Consider the following 21,799-nt stretch of genomic DNA (forward strand, 5'->3'; position numbering starts at 1 on the left):
ATGTTTGGTCATATAGTAAGATGAAGCTTAAAGGAAAGCCAATATATTTTTTGAAGTAGCTGTCATATAAAATAAGGACGATACGGATATTGTTACCGAGCGGATATGTAGAAAATCTCGTGAAAAGCATGCAGAAAAGATGCCAAGATATAATCGGAAATGGCAGCGATTGGGTTAACTATTAGGTAATTGTGCAATTAGTAATAACATGTATTTTTATGTAAACATATATTTATAATAGTGTCTTTTATTTCATACAGATAACGGCGTACACTTTCTTGCGGAACTGACTGTACAGAGTGTTTCAGGATTCCTATTACAGGCTCCTAGGAGGTACAGCTCCTAGGAACCTGTAATAGCAAGTGTCAAAGCCTTGTAGAACTATATGCATTTTGAGTTCGGTGATTAATCCATTTATTTGAGGACTTAGTAGATAAAGTTTTGGTAAGGAACCCATTTCCGGAAATGTACCATTTAGGCATTAAATAATATTGAAGATCGGAACAATTTCAAACCTCCGCTACAGGGTACTGTACGTAATGGTAGAGCTGGACAATGAATGTATCGAGAACGTTTTCCGGATAGCCTCAGTCCACCAATTTCTACTTTCGTCCGACTATAAGAACGGCTGCGAGAAACATGTTGACAGCTAGGAGGGTTGACTGTGGTGCTGCACGGACGTGTACCAGGGTTTGTGGACCGTATATATATGAAAGCATGAGTCGCAGGTATTCCTCGCCACGTGGAGCAGCTCCGATAGAGCACACAGCTCAGCGATCATTGTCTCCGCTATGTGCGTAGTACGAAGCGGGAGATTTGAAAATGATCCGATATCCAAACTTATTTTCCATCCACACACTATATTCCAGGTCATCGAACCTTATCAAAACTTTATCTTCTAAGTCGCCTCGACAGCCTCTAGAAGCCTGCAATAGCAAGTGTCAAATGCCTTGTAGAACTATATGCATTTTGAGTTCTGTGATTAATCCATTTATGGTGTTCGGATGGTGCTGATTTCCGTAACATTCCAACAATTTAGCACTAAAAACAGTAACAGTTGGCTCCAAAGGGCCACATTTACTGTAGAAAACCAATGAAGTAAATTTACTCCCGTTTCAATCTTACAAATGAGGCGCTGAAAACCATAAGGGCCTAAGTCACATAGTCGTTGATTCTGAGATTGTAGCATGTGCGCGTGCTCCTGACATCTGTTGATCTTACTGTGAACCAGCTTTAATTGCACTGTAGCCCTAGACTGTATATATGAACATTTATTAAAAGCTGTCTCTCCCATTTCACTGATATTCACTTCCACACGGGCCCGAAACACAAATTTTTATTGCTGTAGGGACTGTCAATGGCTGCTCTGAAGCCGATTTCTTCACAAAAGCTGCAAACTCTTAAAGCAATGCTCCACTGTAACCTCACGTTCCATGGTTTCAGCATCCCAGTCTGTAAACTGAACGCTGAGGATTTCAGAACTCTCAAGAGTGTTACCGACCTCATTGTCAAACAAAAAGCTGATGTTCGTGGTAAGATAGAACATTGCATAAATGAACTTTTCACGGGACGCTATGAACTATCATTTAAAGTAACATATTTTTCATTGGAGTCGTAGGAGGCCACTGTTTTCTGCAAGTCGCATCGAGGGAGACCGCAATTTGTTACTTCCCCACAGTCTGTAGATGCCTTGCAAAATGTAGGCCCAAATACGTAGGTGGAGGGTAATTACCAACCTTGAAACACAAAGACTTAACAATACTACTAGATTTCGTGCTTGAAGTGAACAGACAGTATTATCTGAACTCAAGTCAGCGAATGTACTTAATGAAAACTATAAGAGGACCACGAAGTGTTGCGCTAGGTCATAATTGTGTATGTGTGTGTGGCATCTGTTCTTTATGTGAAGGTATCTGTTCTTTATGTTCTAATTTTTGTTTCACATTACAACAATCAAAAAGAAACTATTGCCATTAGCATTTCTGTGAACATTTTCTGGATTAACATTAATAACAATATTTCTAAATATTAATTAACGGTTCGTAACGTAAAGTTGGTACATTATTTTTATAGCAAATATGTGATGTTCAGACGTGGCTCAATAACAAGTCGAAGCTATGAGACTGATGGTCTGCCTAAAAATCTGATTTTCACAAACATCTACACTACTGGCAATTAAAATTGCTACATCATGAAGATGACGTGCTACAGACGCGAAATTTAACCGACAGGGAGAAAAAGCTGTGATATGAAAATGATTAGCTTTTCAGAGCATTCACGTAACGTTGGCGCCGGTGGCGACACCTACAACGTGCTGACATGAGGAAAGTTTCCAATCCATTTCTCACACACAAACAGCAGTTGACCGGCGTTACCTGGTGAACCGTTGTTGTGGTGCCTCGTGTAAGGAGGAGAAAGCGTACTATCACGTTTCCGACTTTGATAACGGTCGGATTGTAGCCTATCACGATTGCGGTTTATCGTATCGCGACATTGCTGCTCGCGTTGGTCGAGATCCAATGACTGTTAGCAGAATATGGAATCAGTGGGTTCAGGAGGGTAATACGAAACGCCGTGCTGGATCCCAACGGCCTCGTATCACTAGCAGTCGAGATGACAGGCATCTTATCCGCATGGCTGTAACGGATCGTGCAGCCATGCCTCGATCCCTGAGTCAACAGATGGGAACGTTTGCAAGACAACAACCATATGCACGAACTGTTCGACGACGTTTGTAGCAGCATGGACTATCAGCTCGGAGACCATGGCTGTGGTTACCCTTCACGCTGCATCACAGACAGGAGGGTCTGCGATTGTGTACTCAACGACGAACCTAGGTGGACGAATGGCAAAACGTCATTTTTTCGGATGAATCCAGGTTCTGTTTACAGCATCATGATGGTCGCATCGGTGTTTGGCGACATCGCGATGAACGCACATTGGAAGCGTGTATTCGTCATCGCCATACTGACGTATCACTTGGCGTGACGGTATGGGGTGCCATTGGTTGCACGTCTCGGTAACCTCTTGTTCGCATTGACGGCACTTTGAACAGTGGACGTTACATTTCAGATGTGTTACGATCCGTGGCTCTACCCGTCATTCGATCCCTGCGAAACCCTACATTTCAGCAGGATAATGCACGACCGCATGTTGCAGGTACTGTACGGGCCTTTCTGGATACAGAAAATGTTCGACTGCTGCCCTGGCCAGCACATTCTGCAGATCTCTCACCAATTGAAAACGTCTGGTCAATGGTGGCTGAGAAACTGGCTCGTCACAATACGCCAGCCACTACTCCTGATGAACTGTGGTATCGTGTTGAAGCTGCAAGGGCAGCTGTACCTGTACACGCCATCCAAGCTCTGTTTGACTCAATGCCCAGGCGTATCAAGGCCGTTATTACGGCCAGGGGTGGTTGTTCTGGGTACTGAACTCTCAGGATCTATGCACCCAAATTGCGTGAAAATGTAATCACATGCCAGTTCTATTATAATATCTTTGTCCAATGAATACCCGTTTATCATCTGCATTTCTTCTTGGTGTAGCAATTTTAATGGCCAGTAGTGTAGTTTTCTCAAAACTTTGAGTCTGTGCTTTGGGACTTTATTGTTATTAGTGGCTCTTTTGCATGGAAGTTTGAAGCTACATTCAGAAAACAAATTGCTAACGTACCCAAGTGAAACCGATGCAGTTGATGGCGTCTGCGAGCATGTCTCCCAGCAGCGACGGGAACGAGTTGAGCGCCGGGAAGTAGGCGTGCATGTGCGGGCTCTGCCAGTGCGTCATCTGCAACAACACCGATCATCATACAACACCAACATTACCACTTCGCTGCGAAAAAAAGAGGGGTGCTCGCAGTACTGAGGTTATTAGTGAGTGAGTATTTCGACTTTGAATTGGATTATTGAGCTGTATCAAGTTTCGTATAAATCGATCAACCTAGTGGTAGTGATCGAGCAGTTTAGTACAGACGTTTTCTTGCACTCCGTCGGAAGAACATAAAGGCGAAGCTGTAAAAATAACGAAATCAGACGTGTGGGCATTCACGTGGGTCCTATTCTGAAGAAGACCACCAAAAATTAAATATATTTAGTAACTACACAAATCTGCAGCATTAGTCACACTCGCTTTATGTCCGATTTGGCCATGTGTCCACTACGTGTCACTACTCAATTCTTTCTATAACAAAGGTTACAGCAGTTCGTTGCATCTTATTATTTGAAACGTATATTCAACAATGAAATTCTACTCATAATCGTTTATAACACTCTGTTCTTTTGATATATTCAAAAATTTCTGCTCCAAATAATTACAGAGAATGGATTACGCTCTTACTACAGTGATGGTCATATTGTACTGATTTACATTCCTTGAACAGTACTGTGGAAAATTCTAAGTAAACCTTCCATACCTCGTAACGCGGATGTTTGATCTAATTACTTCTACAAACGTTTCAGGTTACAGGTACAGTTATCCTACGACCTCGGATAAACGTTTCTTCGTTCTCTTGAGGCAAGAAAACCGAGATACAGTTATCCAAAAACGTCGTTGCGAAAAATTATGATTTCGTACACTATGAAGTTATATAACTTATTTACGTGCAGGGAGGAGACCCCCTAAGAGGGATCATTGCCGATAAAATTTTATTAAATAAAATTTTCCATTCATAATGTACGCCCGTAGCCGGCTTGGGCATACTGTGGTGGAAGGTGCTGGCCGGAAGACCGTGGTCGGCACATTCCTGCCACGTGCTCCTCGGCCAGACTCTAGTCCCACGGGTTGGTTGCGCTGACGAGGGTACGCTACTAGCAAGGCGCATTGGCGGAATCAACCCTCCAGTTAAAGACTAGTCTTGTGATCAAGTGGGGACGCGGCCGGGAGCGGCGAAAGCGGCTTGGAAACAGCTCCACGCTCTCTTAGCTTCAGACCTCGGCCCCGAGTAGTCGCTCCTCTAGCCTCTGCCTCTCACCTCAAACCTCCTGATGAACAGACGGCAACCCCTCTTGGGGCTGCTCAGCCCTACGTAGGCACCCATGTACCATCTTTACATGAATAAACAGGGTCCATTCAAACTTAATTACTTTTAATTATTGCAACGCCCCCAATTTTCCGCTCCTGGAATCTATCCTGACGAACATTTGTTAAACTCTGCCTGTAAACGTGCTCTAAAGCTGTCTACGATAAGGTCACATATACCAAAGTATTTATGCACTTATTCAGGTTCCAGCTCATTAGACCCTTTCGTCTTCAAGTATTACTTGTTTTGCGCCTTAATATAATTTACAGAGTTTTGTTGACGTACTGCTTACGTACTGATGTAGTGTGGTGTGAAAACATTTTTAACCGATTGGGACGTGTAACGTCTTTCATTTCGGTCAGCTGTACTTGACTTACACATTTGTACTAACAACTGCTGCTGCTCTTGTGTCCGCAGCAACGGTGTCTTTTACATGTCTGTACCCATTTCAGTTTCCCTTGCCTACGTCAAATCAAATCGAGTCTCGGTTGTTTGATGCTTTCTTTCAGCACCCGTATCTCCATTGGATACTCACTGCAAATGTTCCACTCGGTGCATTCTTATCAGTTTTAGGCCTCACAAAGGTTTTAGTGAGTGAATCTGTGCAGACCGCTGGAACTTACCTCCGGGTGCACATGCTTCCACTCTGAAGACACTTTCGGTAATTCAGGAAAGTAAAGTTCTTCAGCTTCCTGGATGACTGTGAAACGTGGACTACATGTGTGGAAACTTTCCGTTTTCTTAAAGTGTGCTACACATGAATAAAAATGGATGTTACACTATAGATAGTGCTGCTGCGTTTGATGAGTACGAGGTACCATATTTTGAAATAAAATTTTCTTCCGTACATATTATTTATTTTAAAGTTAATGTCAAATCACAAATTCACGAACACAATAGATGAATATTTCACAAGATATAAGAAATTGTACCGTCATCGGCATGCAAAACACGCGTGGTACAACTGAACGGAAATAAAAATAGACATTGAGTCGAAATTTGCAACAGTTTGGCGGCAAATTTGGTGCATGAGGTAAAATAACACGCTAGTATCCGACGAAAGAGCTAAGGAAAGGAAAGAAGGGAGATTAGGGTTTAATGTCCCGTCGAAGACTAGGTAATTAGAGACGGACGGGAAGGAAGTAGGTCGTGTCCTTTTTTGAGAGAACATCCAGGAATTTTTCTAAGTTTGTCTAAGAAATCAAGGAAAACCTAACTCTGGAAGGTTGGACGGGGCTATGAAACATACCCTTCGCGAATACGAGTCTAGTGTCATTGCTCTTGGTGCGATCGTAAAAAGAAAAAATACGAATACCCTCAAGTATCATCATCATACGAAAGGGCGAAACAAGAAGGAAGTGAAGTGTAATTTTGTGACTCTTTCCGCATGTAGCGGTAGCGATAGATTTCTTGTCACGTAAATATTAAACTAAACTAAACTCCTGAAACAGATCTTGATGACCACGCGATGCCGACCGGGCGCCATGACATCTGTGCCATGTGCCGTCATGCCTATGCGGTATGGAGGGGCGATGGGTCAGCACACCGCTCTCCCCGCGGTTGTCGAAAAAAAAAATGGCTCTGAGCACTATGGGACTTAACATCTGAGGTCATCAGTACCCTAGAACTTAGAACTACTTAAACCTAACTAACCTAAGGACATCATACACAACCATGCCCGAGGCAGGATTCGAACCTGCGACCGTAGCGGTAGCGCGGTTCCAGACTGAAGCGCCTAGAACCGCTCGACCACTTCGGCCGGCGCGGTTGTCGACTATCAGATGTTGTAGCCGCTAGTTCTCTTTCAAGTGGCTCCTCAGTTGGCATCACGTGACTGAGCGTATCTCGTTCCAGTCCTCCCTCCAAGGAAAAACCCGTGCCAGTATCGGGAACTTAAAATGGTTCAAATGGCGTTAAACACTGTGGGACTTAACATCTGAGGTCATCAGTCCCCTAGACTTAGAACTACTTAAACCTAACTAACCTAAGGACATCACACACATCCATGCACGAGGCAGAATTCGAACCTGCGACAGTAGCAGCAGCGCAGTTCCGGACTGAAGCGCCTAGAACCGCTCGGCCACAGCGGCCGGCTCGAGAACTGAACTTAGGTCTTCCATATTAGAGTGATATGCGCTTATCACGCAGCTCCGGAGGCGGACACTTACGTAAATCAACGTCGAATGACTCTCCTGCATTGAATGTGATTATGGGGGTGCTGTCCTCAGAATTTATCTAGTAGACATTATTACAAGATGTCGTGCAGCCTCCTAGCTACGTAGAGGGGACTTCACGAAAATACAAGAAACCTTAGACCAAGGCCCAAATCCTCAACTGGAAAGCGGGCACATGATAGAATGACTAGGACAACACTGAAACAGGTCGAAGAGTATACCAACCATTGCCGTGCATTCGACAACGCCTAGCGCTTGGAGATGTAAACCATAGTCAGGGTATGGTAAATAATCTAACGGGACACGCCTCATATACAATTTAGCTATATAGCATAAACAGGAAAGGCAATTACGTCTATCATTGTGATCATTCCGGAACACTCAATCACATTATCTTCAATTGCTATGCGTATAATGGAATTACAGAACTAATAGGGACTCACCAACCACAACACGAACTTATAAGAAATAACAAATGGTGGACAATAGAACAGAATGTTGCTAACACCATTTCCCGTCATGAAAAAGACATATTTGCTAGGATAAGGCAATTGCAGAACCGTTCCCATCCTACACAGCGTCACCATAGCAGCGTAAACGTGAATAATGAATTGCTAACGAGTACATCTAGTGTTATGGAATATGTGAATGTGAGTGTTGCATCACAGAATGTGCCTGTGCAACCAAGATCACAACGACGTACGAGGCAGATCCCGCAGTACCACATCAGTCCCATGTCGGCGCAGCTTCCAGTTCATTTACGGCTCGGCGACTGACGGTAATGTACTCCGATGCCATCCCAGAGCATATTCACATTATGTACATGGGGATTCAACAAAAATTTCCAAACTGACGTGACACATTGTGCATACAGTAAGGATCAGCAATCACTTAGGAACAGGGGGTCGCAAATACCAACCGGGGCTACTAAATGGCGTTGTAGTTATTTAATCACATGCTACAAATGGACGCCCACTACAGGAGATGCTTAAAGTTTTGTCCAGATCCACGGAGTAACGCCTGACATCGACGCTGCATTGAACGGCTCGCCCTCCCAAAGATATCTGATGTAAATCGAAGACATCCTGCTGCCGCAAAAATCCTGCCCACTAGGTCCTCCGGCGATGTAACAGGTGTTTCTTACACAATACTCTTCAGACACCCCAATAGGAATAAAAATCGATTGGGGGCAGATCGGGGGATTGCGGTGGCGATGTGAATGGTCCACCACGACCAACCAGCGGCTGGGAAAGGGTGTCTGCAGATGTGCTGATCGTTTGCTGAAATGCACGGGGGCTCCGTTATACTGAAATCGAATGCGGTGAAGAATAGGCATGGGAACATCAATCAAGTACGTCCTGCAGAACCTCTCACAGGAGTACGATACACGTGCGACCATTAAGTTGGTCCAGGAGAATGTACGGCTCAATTAAACAGCTTCCGACGATGCCAACTCACACGTTAAGGGTAAATTTGCGTTGCGAGGCATGCGTACGTGTAGCATGTGGTTTCACATCCGCCCACGTACGCATGTTGTGAACATTCATCACGCCTTCGAGTGAGAACGCAGTCTCGTGACTGTAGCGCTCTCTCGTGGCGTTTGCGACTCCGGTTCCTAAGTAATTGATCCTTGTTGTATTCCCGATGTGTCATGTCAATTTGTAAACGTTTTTCTTGAATCACCCTTTATAAATGTACTAATATTGGTACTGATACATACTACGATCATGAAAGTAAGATGGCTTAAGGCCGTCGCACTGAATGGAGATTAGTTGAAAAATTGGATTTTGTAGCCAATAGAGTGAAGAATAACATTGTTATTGGTATTGTGAATAAAGCCAACTTGCTTTCAGAAAAAAGCGTTGCATTACTTATTAAACACCCCTCATATATATAATTTCCTTTTTTATTAACTACTACTTACTTATTACTATTACCAATACTATCATTATTATTATCATTATCACTATTGTTATCATACATTTTACTATCATCATCATAATTTTAAATATTATTGTTATTATTTTTATGCTGAAACATAACATTGAAGTCAATCAAAACATATAATAACTTCTAAAAATGTTAAAACAAGACCTGTTACGCACGTTGATTCAGCTGCCCTACCCGCAAAGTTATTTCTGGCCCTGAAAACCCACGCGCGAGATATTCATATTCTCTCGCTCGCTACACACAAACTATTACTCCAAAAAATAAAAAAAAATGGACAGGATCTTTTTGCTGGAAATTTAGCTACATTTTGTACTGGGATACGTTTCCGGTAGAGGCCACCCTTTTCGAGTTATTCAAGGAAAACTAACGAAAGTGACCGTCAAACGCATCTCACTCATCCGTCACCAGTCAGGATTTCTAGTATGCTGTTCGTGGCACTTCTTCCTATCACTGTACAAAAATTTCCGACTACAGGGGCTGTTCCCGGTATTCGAATTTTTTTGCCGCGATTGATTGGGCTACTACGCCATCAGCATAGTCGGCTCTTCGTTAACATTATTACTTTAAACGTGCCCCCCGTGAAGGTGATGAAACAAAACGACTGCCGGCCGGGGTGGCCGAGCGGTTCTAGGCGCTTCAGTTTGGAACCGCGCGATCGCTACGGTCGCAGGTTCGAATCCTGCCTCGGGCATGGATGTGTGTGATGTCCTTAGGTTAGTTAGGTTTAAGTAGTTCTAAGTTCTAGGGGACTGATGACTTCAGATGTCAAGTCCCATAGTGCTCAGAGCCATTTGAACCATTTTGAAAGAAAATGACTTTTGTAAATGTTAAGCTAAAACTAATTACGATGACAATTCGATCCAAAATTAACCCTTACCACAGTAGTTTCGTAGTCAGAAGGCGTGACGAATACAAAATGTAATTATTTATTTTATGCTGTTGAAATTCACACAAACGTCAGTTTTACAATTTTTAAGGACTTGACTAAGCCGATGTCGTAACCAGGCCAATGTCTAATGTCGGAAGTAATTCAAACAGTCGCAAATTTTTGGACAGTGGTAGGAGCGAGTGCCACGAACAACATACTATAAATCCTGACCAATAGGGACTGAGTGTGTGAGTTGGGGGTGTGTTCGAAGGTCAGTTTTGCACGTTTTGCATGGATAACTCTAAAACTACGTCCTCTAGCTAAAAGGTACGCAAGTACAAAGTATAACTACGTTAAATTTCCTACAAAAAGGTCCTGTTGATTTCTTCTGTAGGAGTAATAGTTTGGGCATAGCAAGCGAGAATATACGGAAACCCTGCGAGTGATTCTTTAAGGCCAGATATAACACTGTGGATCGCATTAAACGACAGAGACCGGGGTAGGTGAATCACCGTATACATAGAGAGAGTGTAGGTCTGAAGGAAGCAATTTAAAAAAATATGAAAAATAAAAATAAAAAATATCCGTACGGGCATAAAGGTGGTGCATACTGCGAATAAATCTCGCTCGACTAGCAGAACAAGAATGAAAGTTAATTACAATATAACTGAAAACTCTGATTCTAAAAATGAGATGTTGATTTACTTTATTTTCTAAAACATATCAGCCTTCGTCATTTACATGATACTCTTGTTCTGAAGCTGTTCAGTTTTCACAAGCTACTTAACAACCGCTTTAGATTACTATCGACCGTATGGCATTTTTTTTGTTTCAAAAAGATGTATGCAACTGAAGTGCAACTTTTCTGGCGTAAATGATTTTGTTGTAACATTCCCGGATATCTTGCATTGTCACTTGTACGTAGCATTCACCTATAACACCAAAATTATATGCAATGACGTTCACATAGTTGCTTCTCTTCCAAAGATACGATATTACAGTAAACATTCTCGCTATAATTAATCGCCATTGAGACTCGGGAAATCAGATGAGCTTAATCGAGGAATTGCGTACCTCATTACGTCTACACAAGCAATTCTGCATTGTATGCCATTTTTTCAAAAGCTGAACAGCGCCTGTGGTGGTTGAAAATATCACTATTTGGTAGGGCTGGATAACAGAGAAACCTTTACTAGCTATCAATGAAGATCGCATCAGAGTTGTATTTATCAGTTTTGAAGATTACTCCATTACGAAAAGCAACAAAGGAAAATAAAATTTACTGAAAAAAGCGAAAAATTTGCAAATAAACAGAAATAAGTTATTCTGAAACATGTTTTTTTAATGTATCGTTTCTAGTAAAAAATTTGCTTAAATATGTCAAACAACTAGAGATGAAAATTGAAATTTAAACCTGTTTTTGATATGTTATGATTCTATATTAAAACGTATCAAAACTAATGTTCGCTGCTCGGAATCCCATTTCTGTGTAGGTATATCAATGACAATTACAACTCTCAAGCATTTAAAGATTAACAAAGAGCTAAATTAAAGAGGGATAACGATCTACATCTAAATCTACATCTACATGGATACTCTGCAAATCACATTTAAGTGCCTGGCAGAGGGTTCATCGAACCACCTTCACAATTCTCAATTATTCCAACTTCGTATAGCGCGCGGAAAAAACGAACACTTATATCTTTCCGTACGAGCTTTATTTCCATTATCTTATCATGATGATCGTTTTTCTCCATGTAGGTCGGTGTCAAGAAAATATTTTCGCATTCGGCGGAGAAAGTTGGTGAAAGCAATTTCGTTAGAGGATTCCACCGCAACGAAAAAGGCTATTGATACACTATTCTGAGGTCATTACGTTACGTGTGTCAGTCAAAAAAAGCTAACTGAATAACATATTTAAGAAAATTAAGCAGGAAACTTAATTTTTGTATTTGAATGCTGCGCATAAACAAGTTGCGAGCCAGAGAAATGCCGGATTAGTAGCAAATACAGGGTGGTTGTGATTAAGCTTTCGCTACTTGAGCCAGTGTTGACCGAAAACTATTTACGGTATCGGTATCCAGCTTTATAGGAATGATGTTCAGACTGTGAGCTGCAGGAATTGCATTGTTAGTTGTGTTGTGTCTTGACTAACTGTTACGAGCCGGAACTCGTACGGTGACGCATCTGTGTGCACTAGAGTTGCAGTCAACATGCGTCTGGGCAGGGTTAGGAGGGCTTTACTTCTAAATCTGTTTTATCAAAACAACAGCAAGAGTGCTGCAACTCTTCGCTATTATCGACGCATTAAAGGAATACGGAGAGGTCCTCTTTCCGCACCGGGAGTGAAAAATATGATTGAGATGTTCGAATGAACCGGCGATTTGGCAACTGCTTTTGGAAGATGTCGACGGCCAACTGCGCCACAATTTCTTTAAGAAGTACAGTTTCAGTAACTAAGAATGCTGGATGCAATATGCGACCTCCAAGCGGCCGGCCGGAGTGGCCGAGCGGTTCTAAGTGCTACAGTCTGGAACTGCGCGACCGCTGCTGTCGCAGGTTCGAATCCTGGCTCGGGCATGGATGTGTGTGATGTCCTTAGGTTAGTTAGGTTTAAGTAGTTCTAAGTTCTAGGGGCTGATGACCTCAGAAGTTAAGCCCCATAGTGCTCAGAGTTATTTGAACCATCTCCAAGCAGCGCACGAGCTGTGTCACGACATCTGAACATTCCTTGGTCCACCTTTCGAAAAGTGCTGCGAACAATTGTGAAATGGTATCCTTTTTGTCGTGGATGCAGAAGGTCGTCATATTGAGCAACGTTTGTTATCTGGAACGTAAACATGAAACACAATTAAAAAGTGTTACCCTCTCATGCGGAAATTAAAATGTATTACTTTCAAAGGTTTATTCGTTATATCTCTTCCACATGTCCTTACAAATGTTTCCACAAAGTTTCATTGTCCTGTGATCACTCGCTTTTAATGGGGGCACTCTCAAGTAGCAATAGTTTAATTATAACCACCCTCCAAGTATGTATGGAAAAGGTTCACTTAGAAAGCGCGCATTGATTCGATATAAGGGGAGGATTTCTTCTTTAAACATGCTCATTTTGAAAGTAAAAATAAACTCTAGCGAAGTTTGCTTATTATGAGCGAGCTTGTTACGATGTTTACATTGGACTTCGTGGTATTACCGATAAGGAAAAAGGCTAACTGGGCTTTGGGCGGTATTGAGAAACATTCTGTTTGTGGCGGTTTCCTGTTAACAGACATTGTAGCTAGCAACTTCACTTCTTCCATCTTCATAAACAGCAAGCAAACAGAGGTCAATAATTAGCAAAAATCTCTTAACTTGCTAATCGAAACGAATCTATATTTCAGCCCTGTCTGGCAGATATCGATTTATTAAGTTGTGAATTTTGGTAAGAGTTCCGAGTCTCATGGTGTGGATTTATGACATGCATTAAGTTAACGGAATGAAAGTTTCGTATTGATAAAAGAGAACTAGAGCTAATGTTCAAACTTTTTGGGTTTATTTTGTTCTGTTCGTTGATTTCAGCTTAGCTTTATTGAAATTTTCATTAATTTTTTTTCTAATTGTGACATGAAGTATTTCTAAAATTAATATTATTTTATAATTCTTAGTATTCGCTGTTATTGTTTCAGTGTTATACCCTGATAAGTGGATTAATGTTTCGCAGCTTTGTGTCTGTCTTTATCAACCTCAAAGCAAATTTGGACCAAATATTAAAAAATGAATTGTTTAGTTTCAAAAATCTAGTAATCGTCGTAGCAAAATCTGGAGAAAATGGGGGAGAATAATTTTCAATATTACATCCGAAAGATTTTATTACCGGTTGCAGAAATTAATTCGTTGCTTTCGTTGGACTTTTGACCTGGACGTAACAACACCTCTGTCTTTACGAGGACGACGAAGAGACTTGTTATAGTTCGTATTCCACTCGGAACTAATAGTGTGATTCAGTTTCCATAGTGTAAGCATTTTTCAGAAAATTGTCGGACGAATATAATTTCCAATAGTATTGTTACGTCAGTCATCTGTTCAGTGTCAGTTTGCATCGGCATGTTTTACGAAACTGATCAAGTATGCCTGCTACGCAACACTATATGCAGAAAGCCCACGGTCATTTCTTACTCCATCCCAAAACTGCCTAAATCAAACTAATGATTACAGTGATGTACCTGAATGCCTTAATTTTTCTGTCAGGTGTGCCTGTTGTAAGAAAAATGTTTGTTTTTGTCATCCATTTTTGTGACGACTGCAGGGACAACGAACGAACTGTTTTATTGCTAGTAAAACAGACATTATTCAAAAATTATAACATCTGTGCTGCAGGAATGGTTATACACAAATTATTTAAAAAATTAATGATTTGAAACATTTCTGGTATGATTTATGTGCTTAAAATTTGCGTGTGAGCACTTTGGAATTCGCGTTGCGCGGCGCTACGTTCTCGTGTCGGCTTCGTCTGCTTATTCGCTGAGTCACGTGCTGGGCAGGAAGGGCTGTACAATCTGTTGCTACAAGCGGTTTCTCGTACAGAAAAATTGGTAATTTGAAAATAATAAAATACTTGTAGTGCGTCTTAGTAGCTAAAATTTTAGCAGTGCATTTCTTTCGCTGCTTTCTTCCTTTAAGAAAAATTTCAGGGTAGGTTTCGACATGTCGGATTGGAACACTGCCTTGTAAGACCGTATGTCCTCCGGAAACGTAAAATTTTGGACTTGCCCCTCTATCCTCGTTGCCAAAACGTATCTGTCGTTGTTACACTTCGTTGCCAACGTGTCACTGATGTCAGTATAAGCAACGGCACTACTCCCAACCAAATATCAGGCACGCATACCTGTAAGCGCAACTGTTGAAATGACTACAATTCAATTTTCAAAACACACATTCATTCAAGGACACACCTAAACTCAGCATGAACAGACCGTGGTACAATATTCATAGCACGTGACAACTTGTCCACTTGGTGCACAATACAGGCCTCTAGGCAGCGTAGGCCCACTAGAAGGGTAAACTTTTTTTTTTCTTTCTTTATTGCATTTCATTTCCCCAGAAGGGCGGGCTGGCAGCAGCAAATGCGCTTCTCTTCAGCCGAAAGACGTAGAACATACAATAGAAGATATTTAAAAATAACATAAAGAAGAAAATATGGTGTACATAGATATAAAAAAGGGGAATTTTATGGAAGACAGTAGACAAAAAGGGGGTGACTGTAAAATGGCGATAAAAACCGTAAAAAAGTAGCGCACACAAAAAACCACACTCTGGGACAATTAAAAGACGACAAGGCGGAGTATGACCGGAGCATAAAAGTATCGGCGGACGGCGTAGCACATAACAATCACTGACAGTAACACTATGTAAAAGTCCAGCACACAATTAAAATCACAGCACTCGACCCACAGGAGAACAGCACCAAACACAACACTGACGTAGCTCACTGATGACGATGAGCAAAACACAGGATCTGCCAGGAGCATGGAGATGAGGGAGAAGGGAAGAAGGGTGGGAGGGGGGAAGAGGTGGGGGGAGACGGCCGGGGGCGCGTCGAAGAGAGCTGGCGAGGGAAGGACCTGGGAGGGACACAGTTGAGGAGAGGGTGCAGGGACTCAGGGGGGGGGGGGGGGAAAGGAGGGAAATCCGCTCTGGGAGAAGAAGGGGAAAGGGTGAACGGCGATGACTCGAGCTGTAGCGACGACTGCGACTGGAACTTCGGAGCACACTCTAGAAGATACTGTACGGGAACAGTCCCAGGACCAAATGCAGAGGAACTCTCCCGGATTAACCGCGGAGCATGTCTTATATCCTGGTGCAGAGTGATACTACAGCTCCGAACTATTTGTTTCACGTGATGTGTGTCGTGGAATGTAGTTCCGTGCTGCTAGCAACCTCTGCAGCCGGCCGTTATAAGTCGCTGGGAACAAACTTCGCCTGTACGTGCAGGCGGCCCCTACACCCTCTCTGACTGGAAGGAAGTCTATCATTTCAGGGTTGCGCCTCGCGGTCACGACAGTGTCACCTCATGGACACCGTTCATGTACACTGGTGTGCAAAACTTAAGGACGAAAGTAACTTCCGCATGATGTGTCATTGCCTAGTAAAATGACTCAACGAACCTTGGGCCATACATAGAAAGAAGTACTACAGTACAGGAGGTATGTGAAGGACATACGCCATGAGACGAACAGAAATGACACTTTTGTTCTAAGACAATAATTACACTGAAGTCACCGCTATTTATGATGACCCCTTCGACATTACAAAAGGTGTGATATGGTTCTTGATAGAGAGTGTCATCCGCAGAGACAGCAATGCATCTTGTGCAACGTGCTCCCATACTGGGCACAAGATTAGTAAGGAGTTACTGTGACAGAACGGTACATTCCTCCACGGTTGAAAACTGCTGGATGGTCGTTGGTGCACGTGGACGTGCTGCAATACGTTTCCCCAACTTATCCGACACGTGCTCTATAGGATTTAAGTAGGCGATCCGGCAGGCCAGTCCATTGGCAGAATGTCCTCCTGTTCCAAGTGCTCTTCCACTTGCACTATCCGATAAGGTCGTGCATTGTCATCTATAAAGGCCGAATGCACCCCTGAAAAGACCCAAAGGGAGAAGGAGTACGGAGTCACAAACTCGTTGAATGGTGAGTGTACAGTGCACAAAGATCTGGAGATCAGTACGCCCATGGAACATTATGCCTTACCATACCATGACATCTAGATCACCAGAACGATCATGTTCGACATTGTTCCTGGGTACATTATGTGTTCTTATCTCTAACCATAACAGCGTACGTCGAGAGTCACTTCTCAGAATGAAACTCCTCGCATCCTAGAAGAACATGTGGCCCCCTCCTCGTTGGTCCAATCCCTCCGCTGTTATCACTATCGCAACAGGTGCCGGCGATGTGCGGATGTCGACGGATCAAAACTTACTGGTCATGGGACAAAGATATCGCCCCCGTGCAGTTGCCGTGCCACTGATGACCGCGAGATTGCGTACACTGCAGGCTTGGTAAATATGGTTGCAAATGCACCCCTTGTTCTTGCCTGCAGCACAATGTAGCGCTCATCTGCTTGTGTAACTGACCATGGTCGACCAATTCCTCTTCTTCTGGGAGCAATGCCTGTGATTTCGATCGCTCCCCATGCATGTAAAATAGTTCTGAGAGCAATAACAAACTCCTGGGTTATACTCATCATACATTATGCGCCTTCGAGTTTTCCGACGATTCTTCTCCTTATGAAGTCATTCACACGTTGTCTTCGTACCATGTTGTAATGGAGAACACAACAACAGTGCACCGCAACTGCTTGCTGATTGACACACAATGTCTTTTTACTTTTCCCGTTTCTTCAGCTGCCATGTGTTGAAGCGACAGCCCCATTTGGCACTACAGTCACGCTGTTCTGACGTTATGTGACGTCCATCTCTCTGTACACGGCCTAGAGCCCTCTGGTAACATGCCCCCACACCTCCATTCATTTCCACCTAGTACTTAATATGTTATGTTACTTTATCTAGCTCGTCCTTACGTTATAAGGAGCAGTTTAGTTTAGTGCTGCCAGCGATCTCTGCACCCAGCCTATCCAAGATGCTGGCGAACTCACTTCGCCTGGGTGCCTAGGCTGCCCGTTCACCATTCATATCTGGAGGGAAGCCTATCATGCCAGGGTTGCCACTCAGGGTAACAGCAGCGTCACCTCATTTTTTTTCCTTTATTGTATTTCGATTTCCCCCCCTCCCCCCAGAGGGGGAGGGGGCTGGCAGCAGCGTAATACGGCGCCCTGTAGCCTACAGATAAAGTTAAAAAACATAATGAGTATATATAAAAATAAAAATAGGTGATAAACAATGACTGCTTAAAGCGAACATGGTGTAAAGTTGTGAAGAAGATATAAAAACATAGGGTGGGCGAAGCTGATTAAAACACATAGTAAATAGTCAGGAACAATTAAAAAACACGGCAACAGTCTGGTTTCTGTTCACAACACTTACAACACGGAACACTCACGGAAAACACTGCACTATAGAGTACAAATGTATATGGGGAAGGGAGGGGCGGGGGAGGAGGACCCGGGTAGATGAGAGGGAAAAAAGGGGGGAGGAGAGGAAAAGCAAAAAAGGGGGAGCCGATGGAGGGAGAGGACACAGAAAAGGGGGGGGGGGCAGGGCAGACACGAGGAGTGGGGAAGGCAGAGGAGGAGGAAGCAAAAGATCTTGGGGCAGAGAAAGGAATCCAAGAGATGGTAGGCGGGGAAAGGAAACATGATGGAAGGGGGGAGGGGGCCTGGGAAAATGACAGAGGGAGGGAGGGGAGGGGAGGGTCAGAGTTGATAGGAGGGATAAATGGAGGGAGAGAGGGTATCATCTGGTCATCTGGGAGGGGGAGATGGCAGAGGCCACCGTGGGAGAGGAGATGAAGGGTGTAGAGGTGGAAGGTAGGGGGGCACAACGGTGAAGGTGTGGCAGTGGGTGGGGGTTGGTGAGGAGGGGAGCAACTAGGGGATGGGGGGGGGGGAATCAAGTCGTTGCGATGTGTAGAGGTCTCGGATATGTTCAAGGAAAAGGAGCAGATGGGGGAAAGGAATCAGGTCATAGAGGATCCACATAGAGGATTGGAGGTGTATACAGGTGAGGCGGAGTGCATGGCACTCGAGGATCTGGAGGGACTTACAGAATTTGGGGGAGGGGTGGGGGCGGATATCTAGGCGAGACTGGCATAACAGAGGATGGGACGGATTAAGGATTTGTAGGTGTGGAGGATGGTAGAGGACTTCAACCCCCATGTACAGCCAGAGATTAGTTTAAGGCGATGGGAGTGGTTGTTGGGCGTTGGTTTGGATAGAGAGGAGATGAGGGATCCAGGTGAGGCGACAGTCAATGGTGAGTCCAAGGCAGGTGAGTGTGGAGAAGAGGGGGACAGGACGGGTGCAGATGGTAAGGGAAAAATCAAGGAGCTCGAAGGAGCGAATGGTAAAGCCTATGATGATTGCCTGGGTCTTGGAAGGATTGATTTTTTAGGAACCACCATGTGGCAAAAATGTCAAGGCGATTCTGGAGAAGGCGTTGTGACCGTTGAAGGGCAGGAGCGAGGGCAAGGAAGGCGGTGTCATCGGCATACTGCAGGAGGTGAACTGGAAGGGGGGGGGGGTTAGGGGCATATCAGCTGTGTACAGGAGGTAGATGAGAGGGAGAGGACAGAGCCCTGGGGTACACCTGCGGAGAGGTAGAAGGTGCGGTAATCGGCCTTATTCATTTCCTAGACACTGTTCTGCCTATACGTAGTTTTTATCCCGTGCCGCATACGAGAGCAACGCCAAATTTATGGTCTAGCAATAGTGTGCTTTAGGGGGCAGATCCAAAAATTTTTTCCGAAATAGCTCCGTATTAGAGCAATGCTCATTGTCCTACGTTTATGCAGCGATTAGATTCAACCTCTGAAGTCCGACTGTGGAGGATTTGCAAAATACCACTCTACTGCTACCATATCAATTCATTGGACTCAAAATATTTTCCAGCTAAACCGTTTTTTCACTTGATTGCGTACATAATTTGTTAAATGGGATTCGTAGTTCAAATTCGTCAATTTTCCCATTGTCGTGACACAGAGGCTCCGATATTCATTCTTCCACTGTATCATCCGCGAACGGAATAGGAAACCCTACGTCAGGTCTTGAGAACTATTCGGTGATTACCAGTAGCCAAGTCTTTCGCTGCCAATGGCTTCATTTAGATGCAATATAGATGGGCATGTGGTCATGATACTGCTATTCCAGCTATCGTCGTCTTTCCAGACGTCGCAGCCTCTGCCTCTCATTCAAGCGGCTCCTCTGTGAGCACCACGAAGGTGAGGGCTTTCCTCCCACCTTTTCCCGTTTCAGTCCTTCTGCCAGGAAAAGAATCCCTAGCGTACCAGTAACTGAACTTGACAGTCAACACTGCAGGCCGCTCAGCTACGGAGGCTGACGAGTAAGAAGGGAAGAAAACTAATCTGGCGTACCATGAACCTTCCCTCACACACCGTACGGTGGTCTGCAGAGTACAACTGTAGATGTAGTCAAAGCACAATCGCGACGAAAGATTATTATTTTTATTTCAGGTGTATTTGTACGTTTTTTGTCATCAGTTTGTTCCACAAGGCTCGATCATTATTGTACACTCTACAATGTAGTCAATAACGAGAAACGTTCTGACATAACAGAAAACTCTGATCGCCTTGTTTCCGTCACATGGCGTTAACTTGGAATTTTTTGGAGTATGGTCACGGGATTCCATGCACTGCTGTGATTGCTATTCCGTTTCCTTTGTGAAGCGATGAATCCACGTTTCATTGTTAATAAATAATCGGTCCAAATGTTTTTGAGAAATTTACTTTCGAATCTGGAACCGATAAATGGGGCTCGTTCTCGTAAATAGTTATTGAAGTTATATACCTAGCAAAGTGGCGCAGTGGTAAGACATTGGAGTCCTATTCGTGCTGGCGGTGGTTCAAATCCCCGTCTGGATGCCTAGATTTTGGTTTTACGCGAAAGACAAGTTGGTTCTTTTGAATAGGACGTGGTAAATTTCCTTTCCCATCCTTTCTCACCCTCAAGTTGTACTCCGTCCCTAATGACCTCGTCGTCGACGGGAGGTTGAACACTAAACTTCCTCTAATTTCTTTAAAGTAGAATAAACCAGTCTTTCTTCAGATATGCATATTTGTTAACTGTTTCATTCAGTCGCCCATTGCTGTGTTTTTTACTTCTTCAACGTTGTCACTAGTTTATCTGTCGTGAAGCATACAATAGTCTCATGAATCGGAACTGAAAATGTTACGCCACCAGTTGTCAAATGTGTGATGTTTCTAGCACAACATATTTTGATACTACGTTACTCCATTATCAAATGTTATAAAACAAGGAAACCAAGGAACAAATAGTAATACTGTACTTACTGACAACCGTACAAAAACATTTATATTGTCCTTTGGTATAACACACCTTAAAACTTCTATGCCATTACTGACTATCATGAAATCTGTGAACATCACGTGTCAAGTCGTGGTAAATTCTAAAAACCAATAACAACCTATGTTGCAACCTATGCATCCATACAGAATTGTCATGTAAAACAGAAAACGCTAATTCGAATAAATTGGTGGCTACCTTTCATGGAGCACATCGCTAAAGTGAGCCCAGTGTTTCACGGGGAGGTTTAGTATTGACATTTAGAGAGAATACTTTCCCGGAAAAGTCGGACAGCGTATTACTTAACCCACACACACACATCTGGTCAAATGACCACGATTAGATTAATTCGAGAACTAGAGCTAAGCCGGCCGGAGTGGTCAAGCGGTTCTAGGCGCTTCAGCCTGGAACCGCGCGGCCGCTGCGGCCGCAGGTTCGAATCCTGCTTCGGGCATTGATGTGTGTGATGTCCTTAGGTTAGTTAGGTTTAAGTAGTTCTAAGTTCTAGGGGACTGACGACCTCAGAAGTTAAGTCCCATAGTGCTCATAGCCATTTGAACCATTTGAACTAGAGCTAATACAGAGGCTTACCGACGATCATTCTTCCCACACACTTTTGACGAGTGTTCTAATCTAACATTAGTAGTGTGCTACTTGACACAGTCTCGTCGATTAAATTCGATTAATATCTAGGCGTAATGTTGCAAACCGATAGAAAATGGAACGAGTATGTAAGGACTGTAGTAAACTTCGGTCTGTTGCGAGAATTTTAGGAAAGTGTGGTTCATCTATAAAACAGACCGC

The 21,799-nt window shown here is 43.4% G+C and overlaps 1 protein-coding gene across 1 annotated transcript in view; it reads right to left on the reverse strand.

Annotated features, from left to right (window-relative positions):
- The window catches only part of LOC126183444 (histidine decarboxylase), a 385,906-nt gene that overhangs the window by 184,363 nt on the left and 179,744 nt on the right, over positions 1-21,799 (reverse strand). The window contains exon 4 of the mRNA XM_049925432.1: positions 3,676-3,789. Coding sequence (XP_049781389.1) covers positions 3,676-3,789 — 114 coding nt within the window. The remainder of the gene's footprint in view (positions 1-3,675; positions 3,790-21,799) is intronic.

This window comes from Schistocerca cancellata, chromosome 4 (genome assembly GCF_023864275.1).
Source record: "Schistocerca cancellata isolate TAMUIC-IGC-003103 chromosome 4, iqSchCanc2.1, whole genome shotgun sequence".
In the NCBI taxonomy this organism is placed as follows: domain Eukaryota; kingdom Metazoa; phylum Arthropoda; class Insecta; order Orthoptera; family Acrididae; genus Schistocerca; species Schistocerca cancellata.